Below are 21,165 nucleotides of genomic sequence, written 5' to 3' on the forward strand. Positions count from 1 at the left end.
ATTCAATAAATTGTTTGTCAATGGCTGTGGAAAGTGAAATTAAATCCTTTTGAAGTTTCCCCAGCCTGTCATGGAGGTTGTATCTTCTATGTGAAGGGGTACTTCAAACACCCCGATTGCATGTCCTATCAAACACAACCACGGCCTCTCAGATAGAGATAAAGGACTTCGTTTAAGGTAAAAGACTTCAGGAGAAATGGGTAAGTAAGTAAATAAAACTTTATTTATACAGTGTTTCCTCACTACTTCACTTTTTGTGGATTCGCTGTTTTGCAGTTTTTAATAAACTCTTAAAGACTATTATAAATCATAAAAAATTACAATTTTCAGCCTAAGGAAGGGAGGAAAGAGAAGCCAAAGGGAGAGAAAAGGAGCCCAAGCAGCAACGGGAGGAGAAGGAGGCGATTTATCAACACACGATTGGTTGATAAAGACTTCAAATAGTGTATAGCTACTAAAATAATGTATAAATATTAAAATAAATATAGTGTCCCTACTTCACAGATTTTCACTTATTGCAGGTGGTCCTGGAACCTAACCCCAGCAATAAGTGAGGGAGCACTGTATACCGCTCTATCTCCCCGAAGGGACTCAGGGCAGTTTCCAACAATAAATACAACAACATACATTACATAAGCAGCATAAAAAGCACATTATTAAACAAATTAAAAACCTACAAGTAAAAACAGTGAATGACAATCACAATAACCTACAATTGAGGGGAGGTGCATCATTGGTCGAATTAATTGACATCATCTGTTTTTAGGGATAGATTAATTTTATGCAGCATATTTCAAGGCCATAGTCGGCAGTATACCAGATGGATTATTCAAAAACCTGCCGGAACCACCAGGTTTTCAATTCCTTACAGAAGGTGGACAAAGTAGGTAGAGCCATAGCCAGAAAAAAATTTCGGAGGGGTTTTGAAAATTTGGGGGGGGGGGGGGTTGAACCCCTAACCCCCCCCCCCCCCCCCCCCAGCTACAGGCCTGACAATATCTTCTTGAGATAGTGCCTGGAGGGACTCTTAATTTTTTGCGACTCATAGACTTAGCATGGGGATTCGGTTAACCAGTTAAAATTCATGAGTAAACCAGGTTTTTTTTAATCTGAAAAATTTCGGGGGGGGGGGGCGTTGAACCCCTAAACCTCCCCCCCCGCCCGGCTACAGGCCTGAAAGTAGGGGCTTACCTGATCTCCTTTGGGAGGGCAATCGTGCTTGGGATGGTGGTGGGAGCGAGAGGAGAGCCTCCCCAACCGATCTCAAGGACCGCACCGGTTTATAGGGGGAGATGCGATCACAAATAGGCAGGGCCCGAGTCATGTAGGGCATTATAGGTCAATACCTGCACCTTGAATTGGGCCCGGCAGTTTATCAGCAGCCAGTGGAGCTGCTTTAATAGGGCATTGTATGCTCCCTATAGCCAGCCCCAGTTAGAAACCTAACTGCCGACCTTTGAACCAGCTGGAATTTCCAGACCGTCTTTGCGGGCAGCCCCACGTAGAGAGCGTTGCAGTAATCCAGTCTAGATGTAACCAAGGCGTGGACCACCGTGGTCAAGTCAGACTTCTCAAAGGTATGGTTGCAGCTGGCACACAAGTTTTAGTTGTGGAAAGGCCCTCTTGGCCACTGCCGACACCTGAGCTTCAAGCGTCAGTGATGAGTCCAGAAGGACCCCCAAGCTGCAGACCTGTGTCCTCAGGGGGAGTGCAACCCCATCGTCTAGTAAGTGGTTGCAGAATGAGGAGCTCAATAAGGGGCAGGTTATAGCACTGCTTCTTAAACTGTGAGTCCCAATCCCAAATGGGGTCCCCTAAGATCAATGATAGGGCCACAAAAATTGGCAACAGTAAAATAAATCCTATCCATTTATGCAAATCTGTTAGCTCCAATGTGCAGCAATTTCAGTGGACTTTGCAAAAAAAAAAAATGGAAAATCAGCCTGTTTAGCAAGACTTCCAAATGCTGGTTTGTTAGCTTAATGCTTAATTTTTATTCCTGTGTTGTATACCTGGGGTCATGTAAAAAAGAAGTTGTGAGTTTGGAACAGTTTAAGAAGCTCTAGGCTAGACCAGTGGTTCCCAAACTTAGTTGCTGTAGATCAGTGGTTCTCAACCTATGGGTCCCCAGGTGTTTTGGCCTAAAACTCCTAGAAATCCCAGCCAGTTTACCAGCTGTTGGGATTTCTGAGAGTTGAAGGCCAAAACATCTGGGGACTCACAGGTTGAGAACCACTGATCTAGGTTTTTGGATTTCAGCTCCCAGAAGACGAAATCTGCTTCCCCAATGGCCAGGAATTCCAGGAGCTGAAGTCCAAAACTCCTGGGGGAGTTACATGTTGAGTTCCTAAGGAATACTGATATCAATACAGCTATTGTAATAATCCTCTTTAGTGGGGAACTATATTAGAGCCCCAAGGATGTGCTCAAGATTGCATCTGAGAAAGTTGCAAGTGGAAAGAGTATTGTAAGAGCCTTGCTCAATTAAAACAAAGGGTCATCTAGCTTAATACCCTTTTTCCCAATGTGAAAAGGCACTCCGGTTGTATCAAGCATGATGTAGTTGAAACATTCCTCCCAGTATTTGAAAAGTTTCCTATAATCCACTTTTTCTCAGGCTTCTAGCAGCATGTAAGTCAGTCTGCTTCTGAAGGAGAGGCAGCTGGTTGGTTACTAGTTGATAATGGGCTTAGGTTTTCAGTTTATTATTGCTGATTTTTGGCAGACAGAAAGGACAGAAAATAAATAAACAAAGTAGTCTAGTTGTCATTATATTAATTTATATATCTATTTTCTCTCTTTCTTGTCTACTGAAAATGTGATGAGGGTAGCTAACAGCAAGAATAAAATACCAATAGGACTCCAGGAGAGTAGGGTTTAAATCCATGCTGAGCTGTGGAAATCCACTGGGTGACTATAGGCAGTTGCCTATCTTAGGCCTCTTCTACACTGTCCTATATCCCAGGATCTGATACCCAGATTATGCTTTACATTGGATTATATGAGTTTCCACTACCAGATAATCTGGGATAAGATTATCTGAGATCAGGGATACCTGGGATATAAGGGCAGTGTGGAAGGGGCCTCAGCCAGGGAAGAAAGCAGTGGCAAACCTACTCTGACGAAGTCTCACCAAGAAAACTTCAGAAGAGAGCTCATTGGTACAGTAGAATCGAAGGCACATAATCACATCAACGGTGATCATAATTAGAAACACACACCCCACAAACATACCACTTAAAATGTGTGCTGAAATGTATTTTCATGTAAGTGTTATTACTCAAATGAAAGAAGTAATAAAGAAGAGGCTCATTGTAGAGATGTGACACAGAAAGGCAAATGTTTGGCAATGAATTCTGAGAAACTAAACAAATCTATTGTTGAACTGGATTTATTATTATTCAATGAATACCCACATGGGTGAAACCAACATAGCATAAACAGATTGTAAAATATGTGTAGGCTGAGATCATATTGATTACAACAGGAAATCAACAACTAGACATATCATAAACATATCCGATAAATATATTTTGTTCATATAAATTATTATTATGTGAAAATATAACATTATATAAATTATCATTAAATAGTTAATATCTGCAACGGTTTTTATAAAATAACATACTTTTTTCCCCTAACGACGATAAGATTTGGTCAAGTTTTTTTTCCCAGATACCGGACAAACTAGAAATAATAATTATGTGTATCATTGCGTAACTATGAGAAAATTCTCCTTTAAGTCTGGCATAATGTTTTCTATTTCAGCCTTCCCCAGTCTGGTGTCAAGAAGGTTGGGGCTATAGTTTTACAGCCCATAGCCATACAGGCTTGGCAAGACTGCTCTACTTTTTAAAAGAAATTGACTTTTAGCAATAGGTTTTATGCTTTGCTTTGTTGTCCTAAATGCAGAAATGAGGTCTATTTAAATTTAGTTTAGTATCAAACTTCCCCATCACCCACAAATTCCTTGGCAGAAGGACAAAAGGCTTCCAAGGCTCAGTGCTAGTCCCCGAATGAAAGGGCGTTCATATGGTTGGTCTGCATGAGGGGTGAAGAACCTGGGGCCCTTTAGATTCTGCTGGACTATAGATCCCATCATTTCCAGCCATTAGGTGGGTCTGGTGGGAGTCCAACAAAATGTCAAGGGATGCAGGCTTCACATCCTCATCTACATACAGTAGACTTTCATGTGAACCAGGGCCTGTGGAATTGGTAGATGCTGGAGAAATGTAGTTTCTGGTTGACGGAAAGTTGCTATTTAAAAATAGGCTTAAATAATACAATACCAGACTCATAAACTCTGCATTGGTGATATTAATATTGAAATTCAGGAACTAAAAGCAAATTATGGCAAGTAATGTAACAGTTTTACTGTATTATAAAAAAGTTTTTTATTCAAAGTATTACTTCTTTAGTTTGTTCTGCCAATTACTTGAGAGTTCCATTTGCTTGAGTTAACTAAGTCTGGATCTACACTGCCATATAATCCAGTTCATGTCAGATAATCTGGATTTGATATGGCAGTGTAGAGCCAGTCTAAGAGTCTACTATATTAGCATCCTAATTTATATGATGATGATGATGATGATGATGATGATGATGATGATGATGATGACGACTCCCATGGCTGCATGAAGAAGAGTGCTTCATTCTGATGTATTTGTATGGAGACATCAAGTGCACACAAAGACCCTTTCTACACTGCCATAAAATCTAGATTATCAAAGCAGATAATGTGGATTATCTGCTTTGAACTGGTATATCTAAATCTACAGTGCCGTATAATCCACTTCAAAGCAGATAATCTGGATTTTATATGACAGTGTAGAAGAGGCCCTAGTCTTCATTTATTTTTGGCCTTTATTTTCAAGTAAATTCATTTTGCATCAGAGAGAATAAAAAGTCTGCCACTAATAAGTCATATAAATAAATTGCTCACATAAAAATACAAATAATTTTAAATAAGTTACCATTATCAAGTTACAATAAATTACCATTAAAATGATCCACGAACTAAAATGAAACAGCTGGCCCATCTGGATAGAAGTAGCTCTATGAGCTAATTGATGGTCAACTAATGTTTAGTTCTTTAAGAAGCCGGTGCTTTGGTGCATGCTTTCACCAGGTACTCAAAGAGCAAATCAAGTTCACCAACTGCTTTGTTCTTTCCATTCTCTCCCAACTGTAGAATCAAAGCCAAAAAAAGGTTATTTGGACACGGTTTTCAGAAATTGAAATAAACTGGGGAAATGGGGTGAGGAACAAGAGAAACGGAGATGTTTTCGGCTACATCTACACTACCCTGTATCCCAGGATCTGAACCCTAATTATCTTCTTATCCCATTTTATTTGGTAGGGGAGACTCATAATCCAGTTCAAAACAGATAATCTAGAATCAGATCCTGGAATACAGGCCAGTGTAGATCCAGATGAGAATGTAGCTACAACTCTCTGAATCCTCCAGCCAACTAGTAGACATAATTGGTTTGAGTATTTTGGGACTGCAGTATAAAAAAGCAAGTTGGTCAAACTGTGAGTCTTTCTGACTTCTAGTCATTTAACAAAAGCATAACAAAAAAATGTTTTCTCACACATTAGGCTAGTAAAAAGAAGAAAGCCTGGCTGGCAGAATACAGAAATGAATGTGTGTGTGCAAGGACTACACAGATTTTATTCTGGTACTGAGAATACGACCTGGGTTTGAATCAATAGGCTCAGTGACGCTATTTTTCTTAGTTCTACCAGACATGGCTCTGAGTCTTTCTATCCCATCTCCAGCTGATGGACATTCAGAACGTGGTAACACTGGAGTGCTCTGGCGGAGAATCCTAAATAACCTTCCCTAAACCGCAGATCTCAGGATTGCATGAAAAGTCCCTGAGATTCTAGCAAGACAACAGCAGAAAAAAAGACAGGCAAACAACCAGTGAAGTTGGATGCTGTGTGTGTCCTGGCTGCTGGTTTACCATCTTCCTGTAATTAATCCATTCTTCACTATTGATGGGAAAAATCCATCAACAGCTTGAAATCTGGAAAACCTTCCCAACACCTGTCTCGGTGCAATGGGTCCTCTCTATTCTCAAGTTGTTTTGTATTTATTTAATAGTTTAGTTATATTAGCCTTTTTTGCACTGCTGAAGTTTCAAAATTGTTGTTAAAAACAAAAAATTAAATTAAAACATTGCAGTTTAGTGGAAGTGTGGGAAAAGTGAGTGGGAAATACAGTTGCAGCAGCACCGATCATCGAATCAGTTCAATTATGTGGCTGAAGAGAGGTGTGATATTGAAGGTGTTCATCCTGGTGTGTATTTATATCTATGATAGTGTGATTGCCTTAGAATAGCAGCTTTGCCTTTTCTCTATTCTATGCTATACTACTCCCTATTTAGCACAGGTTGTAACAAACTTAATTTCCCTACATGCATGCTGAGGAGTTGAAGGCAAAGGTAAAGGTTTTCCTCTGACATTCAGTCTAGTCGTGTCCAACTCTGGAAGCTGGTGCTCATCTCCATTTCATGTGGCCACCATGACTACATGGAGCACCGTTATCTTCCTGCCGGGGCGGTTCCTATTGGTCTGCTCACATTTGCATGTTTTCGAACTGCTAGGTTGGCAGAAGCTGGGGCTAACAGTGGGAACTCACCCTGCTCCCCGGATTCAAACCACTGACCTTTTGATCAACAAGTTCAGCAGCTCAGCGGTTTAACTCAATGCACCACTGGGGGCGGAGGAGTCACAGCCCATGAATATTATAGATTCATGCCTTTTTAAAACATTTGAGTCCACCTTAGTTGTATAAAAAACTCAGGTAAAATTACTCAACTGTTTTCTCTGTGAATTCTAAAAATCAACGTACCTTGTCTAATTTGTCTTTCATTTGCTTCAGATTTCTTTCAATGTGTTCATTTTTCCCTGATGGTTTCTGAAAAGGAAGGAACACAAAGTGGTTTCATTTCACACCTTTCTCTTGACTTGCACTTCGGAAAGCTTGGAAGTTTTGATTTGAGGTTTCCTCCTCTCATGTTAATGCCAGGCACTGGATAACTTTGCTTTTTCTCTACATATATTGAGAACAGCTGTGGTTTGAGTGTTGAATTGTGAGCGCAACTACACTGACCACTTAAGTCAGTTTCAAACTGGTATTGAAAAAAGTGATTTTGCTGTGTAGATGATTACATAGGAAATCCTGGAACCAGTTTGAGACCAGGATGGTGATTGTTTATTACGGTATTTATTTATTTTTACTCTGTTCGTCTCAACCCCGTAGGGGACTCAGAGTGGTTTGTGGATTTGTAAATTACACACATGGGCATTAAGAGCTTTCTTTCCAACTTTGGTGGAAGGTTGTTATCTGTTATTTTAGCCTCAGAAAGCTCTGTTGTAGATTTGCCTTATGGTCGCCATAAGTTGGAAATGACTTAAAGATACAACAAATAGTATATGCACATTCAACACTCTTGAACAGCTATGAAAAGATGGGAATGAAAAATAATGAAATTTCAAGAAAGATGAAAAATTGATAACTGAGAGTATCAGGAGATAGATTTGATACTTACGCAGCCATGCAATTCCCCATTCCGTTCAGCTAAGAAATTTGCTACTTCTTTGACATTGGAATACTGTCCAGGAGCAGATTTCAGCTCAGAGAGGACATTCTTCATGATAATGTCAGTTACTCTCTTCATTACGTAGCAGTGGTCCTTCTCCTATGAAACAAGATCATGAAAGTACGTAGATTGAAGAACAACAGAACAAGGAATTGTATAGATAAAATATTAATTCAAGCCCTAATGGGGAAGCTCACCTTGATGTTAGCATACAGATGTTGCCCAATGAATCTGTTATCCGTATCTTTATCAGAAAGTCTTGCCTTAAAAAAAAAAAGAGTCGGAATGAATGCGTGGCAGAAAGAAAAGGTTCCAATTCTAATTTTCTTTTTCAGCATTCTACATTGCGGCAACACAGTTCTTTGGACAATACAGCTCTCAATTTTTCCAGAGGATTTTGCGGGAGATTATTATAGAAAATAATACAATAAAAAATTTAAGTGCTAGGATGATGAATGCAAATACACTCCCACTAATTCATTTATAACCCACTTTCTTCCTCATATTAGTATTCAAAGCAGCTTACATTTTACAAAAATGCAGCTTAAAAGTTAAGTTTAAAATACAATAAAACAATTTGTAGAATAAAAATCATTTATAATTATCATATAGGCATTACTATTTGACAACTGACCAATTATTCGGCTTTTGAGCAACATACTGGAGTGTGTGAAAGCATTAGCTTCAAACTGAAATATTGGTTACACAAGTCAACACATTTTTTCATCACATATAAATTACGTCTTCTTATAGAGTTTTTTGCGCTGAATTCAGATCTGTGTTTATTTTTTCTCCATCATGTGTAGTTTTTGCAATGAGCCTGATTGAATAATCAATGCATTTATGCACTGATATCAATTAGATTCTACTGATATCAATGTGTAAATGCATTAATTATTCAATTAGCCTCATCACAAAAACTACACGTGATAGAAAAAAATAAACACAGGTCTGAATTCAGTGCAAAAAACTCTATGAATGATCTAAAATTATATCTGATGAAAAATTCTTGTTGGCTTGTGTTACACAAATATGATACAAAATGTGCAGACTTTTCAGTAGTCCACTGTAATATACTATTCCTTATATTTTAAAAGGTTGATGTGATGGAAAAAAATAAAGACATATTTTAAATCAGCATAAATTTATTAAAACTCTCGTTTCTGATGATTACAAAAAGTTTGATTTTGTTGGCTTGTGTTATTATTGTTTCTGCTGCTATTTTATTTATATACCACTTTCCTGCCAACCCTGGGACTCAATGTAGCACGAAAATGAAATTAAATTTCACATCATGCTAAGCATACAAAGGTTTGAATAAATTCAGACCATCAATAGTATTTAAAAATGCCGTTTCAGAGCAGCCCATTAAAACATAACACCTACAGACAACAAGGTGCATTATTAAAAGCCTTTTCCCAACAAACAATACTCAAAGACTTCAAAACTAAATCTGCCATTGGAGGAAACCAGTCTGGTCTCTCCAGAGCTTGGGAGCAGACACCAAAAAGGCCCTGTATCTGTTATGCAGATAAGAGCTTCCACCAAAGAGCCCAAAACTGTTCTTCAATTAAGCTGGAGACAATTTATATCATCCCATTCTTCAACACAAAAAGAATAGATGCTGGAGCATAGAGAAGAAAATGTAAGAATTTTAAAGTCTACATTTGCACATATAGGCAGAAGATAACACTGAGTGGCCAATAATGTTCAACATCATTGAAATAGCTGGATATGTTGTAGTAAGCTGCTGTGAGATCCCCATAGTAGATACTTTCTTGTATCAATGAGTATATCTATCTGAAGCATTATTCCCTTTCAAAAAGAAGAAATGACATACCTCAAAAAAGTATAGTATGGAAAAATAGCCCCAGGCAAGAAACAGGAGAGACACCATGAAGATAAAATATTCATGTGATGGCTTAGCTTATTGCTTTACCTGTTCAGCTATGGTGAGGGTGCAGTTCTTGATGTAGGATGGCAGAACAGTTCTGAGTACGCAAGAGTGATTCGTACGAACATCAGTTTCCTTCTGGGGCAAAGGACTTGCAAAGAGGAGAAAAGGCATGCAGCAACAACAGAACAGCCAAAATGAGAGGCACATCATCCAGTTTTGCAGCGGATTCATGACTCCAAAAGAAAAGCAGTAAGTTTGGTGACAATCTGGAACCTTCAAGACACAGAAAAAAAGAGAATTTCTCCATGAAGACAAACAAATATGCATACAGTATAGATACATACATACATACATATATGAAATTATATTTATCAAAATGATTTTATATTTATAAATGTATACGTTATATTTTTTAAAATTATTTTAAAAGCTATATAGATATATACAATACCGATATATAAAAAGAGAGAGACAGAAAGAGATTGAACATTTTGCTACTTACTTGTGGATTTTGGGCTGTGCTGTAAAGGACCGGAGTTGTCCCTTTTATATATACCCATTGCCACCTTGTTCACGAAGGATGGATGAGTTACCGTGACATCATCAGGTCTTTGGCTTTCCACTATTACTTCTGAGAATTTACTAATCATCCTACACCAAAAAAGCCACAAGACAGAACCACACAGGTTTTCTACTCTTTAATTTCTTACGAAGTGACCCTATTGAGTCTGCGAGGGACAAAACAGGTGCGTGGGGGCTTTGTGGGGGATTTTTATTTACCTGTTTTGGACACCTAATCTGTTACGATTTAGGGTCAAATTTATTTGATCCTAAATTTATTTGACCCATTTATTCAGTTCACAATTGTATGAGTATATTTTTAAATTTTTAATAGGAGATTAGCAATATACCAGAGCAGAGGAAAAGGAATTGAAGACCCTTTCAACTCCATTTGGGTCCCCATCCAGATTGTGTTCCCCACAATTGCTATTGGCCTTTTAAAAATAATTGTGAAATTTCTAATAGATTGATCTTTTTAAAATAGAATATATGCATGCTTAACAAAGCCTCTGTTAGTGACGTCGCCCTTTGAAAAGCGTTTTTAAGAAGTTTCCTCCTTTTTTTCTCTTCTTTGTCTTCTGTCTGCCTGGACATTGGCATTTGGAGGATAAGGAGTAAAGGTAAGAGTAAAGGTAAAGGTTTCCCCAGACGTTAAGTCCAGTCGTGTCCAACTCTGGGTGTTGGCGCTCATCTCCATTTCTAAGCCAAAGAGCCGGCATTGTCCATAGACACCTCCAAGGTCATGTGGCCGGCATGACTGCATGGAGCGCCGTTACCTTCCCGTAGGAGCAGTACCTATTGATCTACTCACATTGGCATGTTTTCAAACTGCTAGATTAGCAGAAGCTGGGGCTAATAGCGGGCGCTCACTCCGCTCCTGGGATTTGAACCTACGACCTTTCGGTCTGCAAGTTCAGAAGCTCAGTGCTTTAACACACTTCGCCACCAGGGCTCCAAATAATAATATTATTTTTATTTTATAAAAATAAAAGTGTTGGATAAGTGAAAATGTTGGATAATAAGGAGGGATTAAGGAAAAGCCTATTAAACATCAAATTACATTATGAGTTTACAAATTAAGTACCAAAACATCATGTTTTACAACAAATTGACAGAAAAAGCAGTTCAATACATGGTAATGTTATGTAGGAATTACTATATTTGCATATTTAACACCCAACATTGAACTGGGATATAGGGCAATGTGGACTCAGATAACCCAGTTCAAAGCAGATATTGTGGGTTATTCTGCCTTGATATTCTGGGTTATATAGCTGCGTGGAAGAGCCCTGAGGGTCCTTCCACACAGCCATATAACCCAGAATATCAAGGCAGATAATCCACAAGTATTTTTCAGTCTACTTGGAATACACGAAGCGTGTTTAAGAACCAGTCCAAGAATCCAGAAGAGCCTTGACTCCCCATATGACCATCCCACTTTCTTTGCTAGTTAACTTGAACTCAGTATGCTTTATTATGCCAATTGTTTGCCTTAGATCAGGCATGAGGCAAACTTTGGCCCTCCGGGTGTTTTGGACTCCAACTCTCACAATTCCTAATAGCCTACCGGCTGCCATGACTCAATGCTATAAAATCCTGGGAGTTTCAGAAAGTCTTCGGGCTGGGGATTCCCTCAAGCCCAGGTATCTAAAGCAACCAGCTAACAGCGGGCGCTCACTCCGCTCCCGGGATTTGAACCTGCGACCTTTCGGTCTGCAAGTTCAGCAGCTCAGTGCTTTAACACACTTCGCCACCGGGGCTCCAAATAATAATATTATTTGCAGATAATGACCCTAACTTCAGCTCTCCCTGGGAGCGCTCGGAGAGCTCCATCAACCCCCTCCCAAACCCCCCGCCCGCCCTGAGTCCCGGCTTATGGCACTGAGGAGTCAGACGAGGACTTGGGGCTGCTGCAGGCAGCGCCACAGGTCGGAGGGGCTGCCCGCCTTGGCCACCTCATAGGCACCCCCATCACCCTGGCCCCCGCTTTCCATGCCGACACCCTCCATTCCTCGCTAACGCTGGGAGCAAGCTGTGGCCACCACGCCCAAACTTGAGTGGCCTCCTCCTCAGGCCATGCCCCCAGGGAGGAAACTTCAACTCCCAACAGCCTCACTGTTTTGGCTGATGCTTGGGGGTGGTGGGAACTGGAGTCCAAAACACCTGGGTCACCACCGAAGCTTGGGAAGCACTTGAAGGAAGTGACTCTGCGCCCCTGCTTTAAAGTGAAGGCACCTTGGTGCCACTTTTAACCACCATGGTGGCCCGGCTGCTGCGGAGGCCAGGCCAGGCCGTGGAAGCAGGAAGGCCACGCCTGGGCAGAGGTGCCTCAATGGTGCCCCCTAGGGGATGGAGCCTACAGCAACCGCCTACTTTGCCTAATGGTTGAACCGCCTCTGCCTGTGCATACAAGGGACCAGGTAAAACTGCTGCCCCAGAATATCATATGAAGCATATAAGAAGATAAAAACAGAAAGAAAGGGGGAGGGGTATATTAGGTTGCCTCACTTGGATTCCTGGCATGTAAAAAAAAAATAATTGTATGGATTTCACCACCAAACTAGAAATCATAAGACAAGTGGGATGCATTTTGGAAGAAGGTAGTCTCCAGTAGATTCAAGGTGATGGTTGTTACGGGTTTGTGGAAAAACAAACTGCATGCAGTCCTGTCTAGACTTACCCAGCCCTTTTGTGCATCCACAATGAGCAAATACAAGCCAAGAAAATGGAAAAATCAAAATTTACTCTTAAGTAGCAGAGTCAAGGAGAAAATTAAACAAGCAGCTTCAAAAACCTTCAGCTTCAAAATAACTCAGTCCATCTGGAGCAACAACTCACATAAAGTTCTTTGCATTAAATTCATGCATCTTCTTTGGAGATTTCTTCTTCAATGGTGCTAGGAGAAAAGCATAGTAGGCTCTCAGCCAGGAACTTACTCCAAGTAAGTTCTGAAGCAAGCGATTCAGTAAGTCCCAAAAAGCATTACAAACATTCCCCAAGTTATACCCTATTCAGGGAGTGGTTCAAGCTTGTTATCCTTAATTGTTCTAATTACCCAAAAATGAATTGTGATTGACCAGGTGTTCTTCCCTTAACACACATACACACAAGTGGCGATCCCACAAAAACTTAGTCAAATACATGTATATGCAGCAATAATGGTTGCCTGGTTATTTCATTTCATATATGCATAATGTAACCTTTGATCATAAAATTCATAAATATAAGATGTTGAACGACTTCTTTTCTGTCATATAGGAACCTACCTCTATTCAATCCACGTAATTTATGGCTACTGTGCCAAAGTTTCTGTTAAAGAAAAAAAAAGTCTAGGAACACACCCACTTTGCTAACTGTGTCATACAGCAGAGTCTCACTTATCCAACATTCGCTTATCCAATGTTCTGGTTTATCCAACGCAGTTTGCCTCCCGCCCTGATCCACAGCTGTTTCTCTAGACAGCAAGGATTGAACTTTTTATGGATTTAATTTCCAACAATGTTGCTACTGTAAGTTCATTTTATGCAATTTTATCTTTATTTGTAGTCATTAGTAGCTAATGTTTTTGTAGTCAATGTTTTTAATATATTTAGATGTTTTGGTGCTAAATTCATAAATACAGTAATTACTACATAACGTTACAATGTTTTGGACTGCTTTTTCTGTTGATTTGTTATAAAACATGATGTTTTTGGTGCTTAATTTGTAAAATCATAACGTAATTTGACATTTAATAGGCTTTTCCTTAATCCCTCCTTATTATCCAACATTTTCACTTATCCAATGTTCTGCAGGCCTGTTTATGTTGGATGAGTGAGACTCTACTGTACCTATATTTATCATCAGTGAAGGCTGGCAGGTAATGTGTATGAAAAGTCCTGTAAGTGCAATACAGTAAGTTTGTTAAAGCGCTGAGCTGCTTTGCAGGGAGGGCTGAGGTTAGGGTTATTATCTGCAAATAATATTATTATTGGGTTGTTGTATGTTTTCCGGGCTGTATGGCCATGTTCTAGAAGTATTCTCTCCTGACGTTTCGCCCACATCTATGGCAGGCATCCTCAGAGGTTGTGATTGGTTTGGGGGGGCAATATTCTGTTCGCCTACACTTGAAAATTACCTAGGGCCGGCTCTGGGCACAGGTACAGTAGGATCATTTAAAGGAGAACCCCAGTTAATCTTTACTGTGTGGCATATTGCAGTTACGCTGCTGCAAACTATTGTCAATTTGTCTTTCTGTACCCCTCCAACAAAATTCTCCCAATGTCAATAAAATTAAAATAGGGAAGGGATCTGAATTTGGTTCCTCTATACAGTAAAACGAGTCCTTGGTGGCGCAGTGGATTAAATTGCTGAGCTGCCAAACTTGCTGACAGAAAAGTCAGCAGTTTGAAGCCAGGGTGTAGGGGGAGGTCCTGCTATTAGCCCCAGCTTCTGCCAACATAGCAGTCTGAAAACATGCAAATGTGAGTAGATAAAATAAGTACTGCTCCGGCGGGAAGGTAATGGCGCTCCATGCAGTCATGCTGGCCACATGACCTTGGAGGCGTCTACTGACAACGCCAGCTCTTCAGCTTAGAAATAGAAATGAGCACCAGAGTCAGACATGACTAGACTTAATGTCAAGTCCCCAGATCTAAAACATTGATAAGGACTATCTTCCCAACCATACAGCCTGGTGGGTACAATAGAAAGCTAAATAGTATATTATTCAGAATGATTTGATCTAGTCCATAGGGAAGGCATCGGCAATTCATGGCCCATAGAATTTACGCTGCCCCTAATGTCTTTCCAGTCCCACAGTACAGTTTCCTTTAGTTTTGAATCATATTCTGAAAAATTTCCAGGAAATACAATTCACATGTAAATGTGGTACGCTGTCAGCTTTTACTGGAAATATGCGGTTTGTATTTTTCTAGTTTTAAAATCATATATAGATTTGCAGGTTTTTTACAAAAAAAAATGGGAAAGTTCATTTTTGCCAAGGGTGTGACCCACTGTGTGTACCAACTTTCCAAACCCACCAAGTTGCTTACTCCTGCTCTATAGCTAGGAGATGAAAGCAGAAACCCTCTTAAGAGCTTTTCAGTGGCATAATGCACTGCTTCTTAAAATATGGGCCCCAATCCCATATGGGATCCCCTTAGCTCAATGTTGGGGTTCCAAAAAAGTCTTCTGAATGTCACTTCGTGGCATCTTGACCTAAGAAAATAAATCATTATTCACTATTACTTCTTTCACATCTTTGTTTAACTTGAATTAAATACATGATCTCACACTATTATGTGACTAAATCCTATGCACCTCTAATATATAAAAAGTGATATAGGATCAGTCTTTGCAAAGCTGATTGGTAAAGATCTGCACCTTGGCCAACTTGACATATCACATGTTGTTACCAGAACCATACAGAATCCAGCCGGGAGAAGAGGTTTCTGTAGCACTTTGGTAACATAGTAATTGGTCCTATATGTTATTCCTAATCATCTCCTAGCTTTCATCTCCTAGCTATACTCTTCGGGTCCAACCTATTTTTGTGACCGCATCTCTTTCTACGAACTGGCATGGGCTCTGAGATCAACAGGGGAGGCCCTTCTTTCGGTCCAACCACTGTCTCAAGCGTGGTGGGTGGGGACGAGACAGAGGGCCTTCTCTGTGGTGACCCCCTGGCTCTGGAATACCCTCCCAAAAGAGATTAGATTAGCCCCGCCCTTCAATCCTTCCGTTCCAACCTGAAAACATGGATGTTCAGACAGGCCTTTGCCCTTGAGTAGACTGAATGGGCCCATATGATGCTGACACTTGGCACTTTGTGAATTGATGGCAATTATCTACTGTTGTTTTAAAATTGTATTATTCTGAGTTTATGCTATATGTGTTGACAGGGGTTGTTGTATAATTTTATGTGGCTTGCTTTATACTTTTATAACGATTTTACCTGTTGTATGTTATATGTGTACCCTGGAGTGCCTTGTAAGTCACCCAAGTCCCTTCGGGGAGATGGTGGCGAGATATAAATTACGTTTATTGTGATTATTATTTACTTCCCCTTTCAGAGCAGACTTTTCCTTGCCATGCTTTACATTATACACTGAACCTTTTTACCTGCTTAAGCAGATGATAACTGTTTCATCTAAGCATTATTGTAGAGTTGAGGTGGAAAATATGTCATGCGCCAGAGATTGATGGGCTGCAACCCCAGCAGACATCAATACTGACTGTTCTGGTTAGGAGTGCTGTAGTTTGCAGTGAAGAACCATATGATTCCCATCCCTGCTCTAATTCCAATTCCAAGTGACAAATCAATATTTTTTCATATAAATATAACTGCTATTTCATATGAATGATTTATTTATTTATTTGAACTTAATTGCTTCCCTGTCCTCCAGCACCTCCAAAGCAATGTCAGTTGCTTATGTTTCGGGTTTATACAGCCAACCTTATGTTTCCATGGATTACATCTTCCGGGGGCTTGAAAATATTCCCCACCTGCCAAAAAAATCCAAATAGCAGTGGGACACAATTGTTGAAAATTATTAAAACACATTGATTCCCAATTAATTCAGCCTGCTGTGTTTCCCAAATATAGTTTATATTGTATCTTAATAACAAAGGTAAAGTAATACGCTTAACCCCATTTAGGTATTTTCTCTCCTATTCTTTCCAGTAATGTCTCAGATGTTACTCTTTTCCCACTCGCAGACTCCGGGGCAACACATCAGCCACATCACAGGGTTTCCCTCTCTAACTAGTTAGTCAGAGAAGTCTCATATTTTCAGCAACTGACCCATATAACATGGGGAAGGTTCAAAGTAGCGGAATAGCAGGCAGTTCAGAAGCCACAAACACTTCCTCTTTGATTTCAGTCTTCTTCCACATACACTAACCTATAATGCTTACATTTCATTCTCCTACAACCTGTACAGACTTGTTTGGATTTAAAAGGTTTGTGCTGGTTTATGAAACTAGTGAATAAATCATGACAGAACATGTTTCAGGATCTTGGGTGAGATTTTCCATGGGCTGCTATACGCAAGACAGCATTGTGGAAGGAGCACAGTGGTGTTAAATATTGTCTGAGAGTGTTCTCGGGGTCCTCAAATTATGATCTGTTTATGAGTTGGAAAATCCTATGGCTTTTGGCAAATGTGCATCGTTCTTTTCACCTATTCATCAGACCATCTTTTGAGCATTTTGAGGCCTGATTTTTGTTTCTCCAATGGATTTCAATGAAAGTTCTCCAATATTTGTTTTTACTGTATTCTCCTTGCCCAAAGATGTCTACAGAACCAGTGCTCCAAAAACTGATATAAGTAGAATTGTGAACAAACAGGTTTATTGACAGCTATTCAAAACATGGGTACTCTGCCATGCTGACTTCTGATTGGTCCAAAATGGTGCCTACTAGGATCCGCTCCCCCATCGTCCCAGAAGCTTCATCTGTTGTCATCGCTGATTGGCTCCAGTCATGGCGGGAAATTTAATGAACTGTTACTGGATTATTTGAAGGCTTGTGTCTGCTTATTGATCCATTCAGGAGATGGGTGTGTGAGGAAGAGAATGTATCTCTGCGCCGGGTTGTGGCGCAGCTGGCTAGTAACCAGCTGCAATAAATCACTACTGACCGAGAGGTCATGAGTTCGAAGCCTGGGTCGGGTTAAGCTCCCGACCATTAAATAGTCCGGCTTGCTGTTGACCTATGCAGCCCCGAAAGATAGTTGCATCTGTCAGTTAGGAAAATTTAGGTACGCTTTATGCGGGAGGCTAATTTAACTAATTAACAACATCATAAAACTGCCAGCAAAACAAGAGGAAAGGAATGAGGAAGTACAGCCACTAGTGGACAGTGAAGCAACAGCTCCCCCTGTGGCCAGAATCGTGAAGCTGGAAAAAAATGTTAAATGCCTCTGTGTCTGTCTATATATGTTGTTTGTCTGTTGGCATTGAATGTTTGCCATATATGTGTTCATTGTAATCCGCCCCGAGTCCCCTTCGGGGTGAGAAGGGCGGAATATAAATACTGTAAATAAATAAATAAATAAATATCTGGGTGATGGATAATGTGTTTAAATTGGGTTTTGAAGTCTCTGTTTCATCCAGCCAGGTAAACAAAAGGGTGGTCAGGGTGTTGGCGAATTCAATTGAGACTCCAATTAGGATGTCTGGTTTAGCAACAGAGGTGAGGAAGCATTCTTAGGAATCCAATCAGATTATATCAGAGAAAACCCTACAACTCTTCCTAAAACCCATTATGTGTTCCATGTGTCCTCTCAGGGTATTATGAAGGGATTATGTTAACTTATGTGTGGCCATTCCCTGAGGTCCAAGGTGCATATAGTGCTTGTGCAACATTCTAGGAAATTTCAGTGAAAGGTGGCTCAAAACTAGGTAAGAAGTCAATGCTGGCTCCCCATTAGTCCCTATGGAGCTGCAGACACTGAGATTCGTCCTTTTGGAGTCCAGTTTTCAATAACAAGTGCTGACGTGTCAAAAGTACCAGCTCACTAAAATCTTTCTCTCAGGAGAATGTGCATTGCCATGTTCATTCTCCATGGTTTTTTTTTGTTTGTTTGTTTTTTTACCATTTGCTGTATGGAAGCTGCCTTCAGTGGCTATATATTATGTGCATTGGATTATGGATGTTATCATGTTTTAACCTGGCAGGTATTTGCTTACATATTTGCTGCTAAAGAATACCACTTTCTCTCATGAGATAGAAAATATTTATCTTTGCTACCAGATTTATGGCCTGAAGCTTCAGAGGAATGTAATAGCTGCCAAATACCTAAAATATCATTTTTGTGAGAGACTTGGTATGAAGGGGTATCTGCAATGTTTTGTATTAATGAGCCAGTGCGGAAAAACATGTGGTATTGCTTATTGACAAATGGGATGAAAGGTCTCAGAATATTTGAACTGCTTTATCTATAAATGTATTGTGCAGTTGTTCATCCATCAGAGCTAACAATAGAAATCGTAATGTGATCAAATCTATTTTCTTTTTTTAAAAGCGTAGACTTTGAGAGCTTTTGTTTCCTGAACTGGAGTTTGCCTGTACATGTGACTTTCTCTCTTCTCTTTGCCACAGAACATTTCTAATGTATATGTTCCTGGGTCCTTTTTAATTTAGATATTTTAAAATGAGAAATTAAAGAAGAGACAACTTTTATACTAACTCCATAAGTCAAAGAGATTTGCCAACAGAATAAAGATTTTGATTACAGTAAGTGATATTGAAACATCCTGGAAACCATTAAAATGCCTGTCATTTTTTTGGAAAAACCAAGCTATTTGTTCATGCTTGATGAACAGCATGTATTTTAATATCTGTATATCTTTATCCCTTTACATCAGCCTTCATACTATACATAATTGTCCTCCACTCTTCCAATCAGCAAGCAGTTTCAGAAGTAGTACAATCCATACTCAATTGTAGTTCTAGAAAAGAGTACTAGACATGCACATGTTTTTAAAATATTTCTTTACTTCAAGTATACAAATAGAGAATAAATGAAAGCCTCTGAAAGCACTTCTTGAATGCAGCAGATCTACCATCCCACTTTATATCTCTGTGACTCTATACCTACAAGATATTTGAACCCTTCAGCTAACCCTTGTTTATGTCCTTATTCATTTGCTTGCAATATTTCTATCCCACCACATCATATGAGTTCTCTGAGTATCTGGCAATAAAATCCTTTGTAAATTTTTAGAATGTAAAATAATCAAAATTTTAAAATAATAAAAAATAATGTAAACATTTTAAAGCATATTAAACCATGATAACATTTAAAAGTTAAGCTTAAAACAATATAAAACCATTCAGTGGGCCCTTGGCGTCCCACTGATGTTTTGTTTCATAACCCACTATGGAAACCAAAATCTGTGGATGCTGAAGTCCCATTATAATGGAAACTTTTAACAAAATGACAAGATTAAAATTTGCTTTTAGGTAATTTTGTAATATTTTCAAGCTCTGAATTATTGAATCTGTGGTTAAAGAATCTGTGGTTATAAAGGTCTGATTGTGTATACCAAGGGTCCCCAAATGAAGGTATGCGGGTCAGAAGCGGCCCTCCAAGGTCATTTACATGGCCCCCGATCTGGACTTTAGACTTAGGGTCACCCTAAGACTAAAAAGACTTGAAAGCACACAATAATAACAATCCGAATGAAGTTGACTATATCATCAGCCAAAAGCAGGATCGCACTTCCCATTGAAATGCTGGTAAGTTTATGTTGGTCAGAATTGTCCTTCATTTTAAATATATTCTTCTTTCATGTTTTTTTTTTTGGGGGTACCCAAAATAATATATGTGCATTTTGCGTAGAAATTCATTCATGTTTTTTACAAACTGTTGTCCAGTCTCCCAACAGTCTGAGAGACCGTGAACTCTCTGTTTAAAAAGTTTGACCTCTGGTGTTTACAAACCCAATAGCAAGAACTATAGTTTGTCCTGCTGGTTGGGCAGATAGGACATTGACCATCATTCTGACCCCTAACACACTGTCAGCCTGCAGTGGGATCCAAGACTTATATCAATTATTATTATTTTATTATGACACAGCAAACAAGATAGATATGCTGGATTTCATATCACAAAATCACAAGTCGAACACTTCCCAAGTGTCTAGGACTGTGTGATGTATTTTCGGATGATGCGCACAGATCCCAGCAGGGTGGCCTTTTGCAGCTGGCAGATCGTAATTTTGTCAATGTCTATTGTTTCCAAATGCCGGCTGAGATCTTTTGGCTATTATTATTATTATTATTATTATTATTATTATTATTATTATTATTATTATTATTATTATTATTGCTCTTCACCTATGAAACTTTCTGTGTGCTGACTATATTGATCCAGGGTAGGTGTTACAGCCCTTACTGGTTGGGCTGGCAGCTATCCTGAGCAACCACCATTTTCCTGGCTTTGATGTGTTTCTGTGAACTTCTCCCCTCAGACACTTGACTCTCTCCTGTCGTTGCCCTGCTAAGTATCATTTTCCAAGATGAGATGCAGATTAGAGGATAATGATTTGCCATAGCATATGGCAAACTGTGCCATTTACATGAAATAACCTGTCTTGATTCCTGTGCAG

General features: G+C 39.5%; 1 protein-coding gene across 1 annotated transcript; it reads right to left on the minus strand.

Moving 5' to 3' along the window:
• Nucleotides 1-3,181: 3,181 nt before the first annotated feature.
• Nucleotides 3,182-13,044, minus strand: il22 (interleukin 22). The gene is made up of 7 exons (XM_008116593.3): nt 12,907-13,044; nt 10,010-10,158; nt 9,550-9,780; nt 7,808-7,873; nt 7,560-7,709; nt 6,860-6,925; nt 3,182-5,185 (listed from the first exon to the last, which is right to left on the minus strand). Exons 3-7 carry the CDS (start codon nt 9,736-9,738, stop codon nt 5,093-5,095), a joined length of 564 nt encoding a protein of 187 aa, XP_008114800.1. The 5' UTR covers nt 9,739-9,780; nt 10,010-10,158; nt 12,907-13,044; the 3' UTR covers nt 3,182-5,092.
• Nucleotides 13,045-21,165: the final 8,121 nt, after the last annotated feature.

This window comes from Anolis carolinensis, chromosome 5 (genome assembly GCF_035594765.1).
Source record: "Anolis carolinensis isolate JA03-04 chromosome 5, rAnoCar3.1.pri, whole genome shotgun sequence".
NCBI lineage: Eukaryota > Metazoa > Chordata > Lepidosauria > Squamata > Dactyloidae > Anolis > Anolis carolinensis.

Excerpts from the sequence above, each read along its gene's own strand:
- il22 (XM_008116593.3), bottom strand. The coding sequence starts at position 9,738 with ATGAATCCGCTGCAAAACTGGATGATGTGCCTCTCATTTTGGCTGTTC. Across the intron at positions 7,710-7,807 it reads ATCTGTATGCTAACATCAAG|GAGAAGGACCACTGCTACGT; the intron begins GTGAGCTTCCCC and ends CTTGTTTCATAG. Across the intron at positions 5,186-6,859 it reads TGAAAGACAAATTAGACAAG|TTGGGAGAGAATGGAAAGAA; the intron begins GTACGTTGATTT and ends TTGATTCTACAG.